Source organism: Colobus angolensis, unplaced genomic scaffold (genome assembly GCF_000951035.1).
Source record: "Colobus angolensis palliatus isolate OR3802 unplaced genomic scaffold, Cang.pa_1.0 Scaffold101, whole genome shotgun sequence".
In the NCBI taxonomy this organism is placed as follows: Eukaryota; Metazoa; Chordata; class Mammalia; order Primates; family Cercopithecidae; genus Colobus; species Colobus angolensis.
Window position 1 is genome coordinate 4,194,966 of NW_012111031.1, and position 3,283 is coordinate 4,198,248.

Sequence of the window (3,283 nt, forward strand, 5' to 3'; positions counted from 1 at the left end):
CTTGAACCCAGGAGGTGGAGGTTGCGGTGAGCCGAGATTGCGCCATTGCACTCCAGCCTGGGCAAAAGGAGCGAAACTCCGTCTCAAAAAAAAAAAAAAAAGGGGTATTTTATTCTTGAACTAGTTACAAGAAGAGGATGCTTTTGGGGTTGTGCATGGTCTGGATATCTCCTGCGTGTTTATGATAGAAAATGTGAAGAAAAAGTAGACAATCCAATTTATATTTTGTTTTTACAACTGATTTGTGAATGGGAGACTAGTTCATAAATATAATATTTCTTTCATTAAATATGACTGAAATAAATAATGTCAAGAGGTATTTCAGAACATTACAGATAATTGTTGGGATTTCCAAGTTTCGAAGATTGTTCTTGTAGGATAAAGGATCTTGTGAATTAAGCCAAAAACTAAGTTTGATATAGTTGAAGAATAAACCACATTTTTTTTTGATGTTGTTTAAATTAGGCAACAGCTGTTTACCAAGCAAAGGAGAAACTCAAGTCAATAGAAAAAGCAAGAAAAGGTTGGTATGGGAAGACTGAATGACCTGAGAAGTTAAGGTTCTGTTTTCAAGAGACCAATGAAGAGGATATTACTGATAATCATTTGCTGCTGTTGAAAGGATTCAATAAATTTTTATTGTAAAGTGTGTTATGTTCTAGCATTGTGATAGGTGTTGTGAGGGAGGCAGAAGTATTACATCCTTTTTCAGATTATAAAAAGCAGTTAATACAAGGCAGTTTATGGCTGTGTGCCCAAATGTGCAGTAAAAACAGTGAGTTTATAAAATTGGTGGGAGAGGGAAAGAGAAATACGGGTTAGAAGTGGAATTTGTACCAAATCTTGAAGGCCAGGACAGAGAGAGTGAAAGGACATCCATTGGACAACTGAGCTGGGACTGAAACATCATGAAGTCAGAGCCAGTTATAGTCTTGGCTTGTAAGCACGTTTGGTGGTGCAGAGGCCCCACATGCCTTCCTGGCCTGCTGTCCCTCTTTCAAAGGCTTCTGTTATGGATCTTACATGACTTTTTAGTTTGCCATACTAAAGGTCAGAATTGTAATTACAACTTTGGTTACTTGCCTTTAGTGATTTGTACATACGATTTTACATTTATTCATCTGAGATGTATTGTCTAACTGTCCTCTTTTTTGGGAACCTACTTTTTTATTGTTGCATATGAAAAATAGCTAATATTCTTCTGAGTTAGGTTAGGCTTCTGTAGCAACAAACAAATCTCTAGGAGAGATGACTGAGGCTGGCTGTTGACTTCTAGACTGTAGTTTGATTTTGTTTTTAATCTTCAAAAATTTTACATACACTTTGTTACACTGAAACAGTATCTAAAGTTTGTAAAATGAAGTGTGTGGTTCTTACTTCTCAGAGGTAACTATTAATGTTTGGTATATGTCCTTCTAGATTTTTTTTCTAGATCTGTGGGTATGTATATAATAAAAATACAAATACACATATGTACATGTATTTTAAACAATCAGGTCATATCGTACATATTATTTAGCAGTGTTTTGTTCACCTAGTGAGTACATTGTAGACATCTTTCTACTTAGGTCTACTTAAGAGCCTTAGGGCATATTGATCAAACAGAGTGGTGTGAACTGTCTGCTCTGATTTCATAGCTTGGATGTCTTTGAGAAATAAAACACTATTTTCTCCATTTTATTTGTGCTCACTATTGCTTTCAGAAGAGTAATAGTATTTAACGGTAGTCAATAATTGAGATTATTGAGTGCTGTCATGCTAATCTCCGAAATTTGTTTATGTCAGCTAATGTTTCTGGATTAGTGTCCTGTTTTTGGAGATTCAAGTTTATACTAAATATGTAGATATTGTTAAGGAAGGCGGGTGACTGAGATTATTTTATTTTCAGATAATTTAAAATAAAATACGATGGGTAACTGATAGATACATTTCTAAACTTGTATGTTTGTTAGACTACAGGTTATACTATCCTCTTAACTCTTTCAGGTGCTATCTCCTCTGAAGAAATAATTAAGTATGCACATAGGATCAGTGCAAGTAATGCTGTATGTGCTCCACTGACCTGGGTTCCAGGTAAACACACTCCTGTTTTATACTAGATATATGTGATTTTGAAAATTCTTAGGTGACTGTGTACACACATAGATTTAATTTAGAATGTATGTGTCCTTAGAAACCTCTGCCACATATTTTCACATCTTTAATGGTTTATAAGTAATGATATAGGCCATGGGTTTTATAAATTTTGTTTTCTGTGAAGCCATTATTGCTAGGGAGTATGTTTCTTTCCTCTTTTGAAATAATAATTTGATTATTTTTTTTAAAGTACAAGATAATGTGATGCTTCTAAAGCTTTGGATTTATATCCCATTATATCAGGGCTGGCCAGAAGCCAACTCTTTAGAGCCATTAGGATTTCCACAAAGGTTCCAGCCTGAGAAAGACAGTTCCAGTTATCTTAGATGCTAAAGACAAAGTGCTCTGTACCCAACAGTGAACACACAGGCTTGGAAAGAGCTGGGATAATTAGACAGCAAAAGAAAGTATTAGGCTGCAACTATAATGACAGTGGATGAAACATAAAACAGGAGACGTAAGGTAGCAGCCTTATTGGAGGAAGGGGAAATATTAATAGTTGTCTCCACTTCAGTAACTCCTGAAGGTGCTGTGTTACCATGCTGAAAGCACTACGGGTGACTATAATTTTGGGGATGAGTAATCTGCAGTTGGTGAGATGTGCCCGAAAAATCAGTCCAAATCTGGTCATGTTTTTGTCAACCACTTACTGCTGTTTAGTGTGCTGTCATGTTTGGGATGAACATTACCTGCTCCTGCTATTTCGCCACATATAGGAATTAGTTTCTGAATGACCAGATCAAAGAGGTTGGTTAGAAAAAGGTTTCATCTTAGACAAGGTGGCATGAGAAAAAAAAGTAAAACAAAAAGATGAAAATTTCAAAAAATTTTAAATTGAGACAGTCCTTCTATTAAACATTCCAGTCCTTTCCGTCTTATAAGTGTCATGATTTTTTTCTCCCTTCTAGCATATATCATTGTCATTTTCTTGCTAGAAAATACAGTTAAGTTTGAATAATTGAGATTGATAATTTTCTTAAGTTGTCATCCAGAATGTTTACAAAAAAAGACTTCTCATTTTTTTAAAGTATAGAAAATAGTATATTCTTGGAAAGATTCAGAAAAATTAAAATGCATGTATTTTTAAAAGTAATATGCTATTAATAACAATTTATAAATTGACTTTTCTCTTTTTTTTTTTTTTTTT

At 34.4% G+C, this 3,283-nt stretch overlaps 1 protein-coding gene across 1 annotated transcript in view; it reads left to right on the plus strand.

The window, feature by feature from the left end:
• MED4 (mediator complex subunit 4) overlaps nt 1-3,283 on the plus strand; it is a 20,235-nt gene that overhangs the window by 11,960 nt on the left and 4,992 nt on the right. The window contains exons 3-4 of the mRNA XM_011940551.1: nt 466-523; nt 1,987-2,073. Coding sequence (XP_011795941.1) covers nt 466-523; nt 1,987-2,073 — 145 coding nt within the window. The remainder of the gene's footprint in view (nt 1-465; nt 524-1,986; nt 2,074-3,283) is intronic.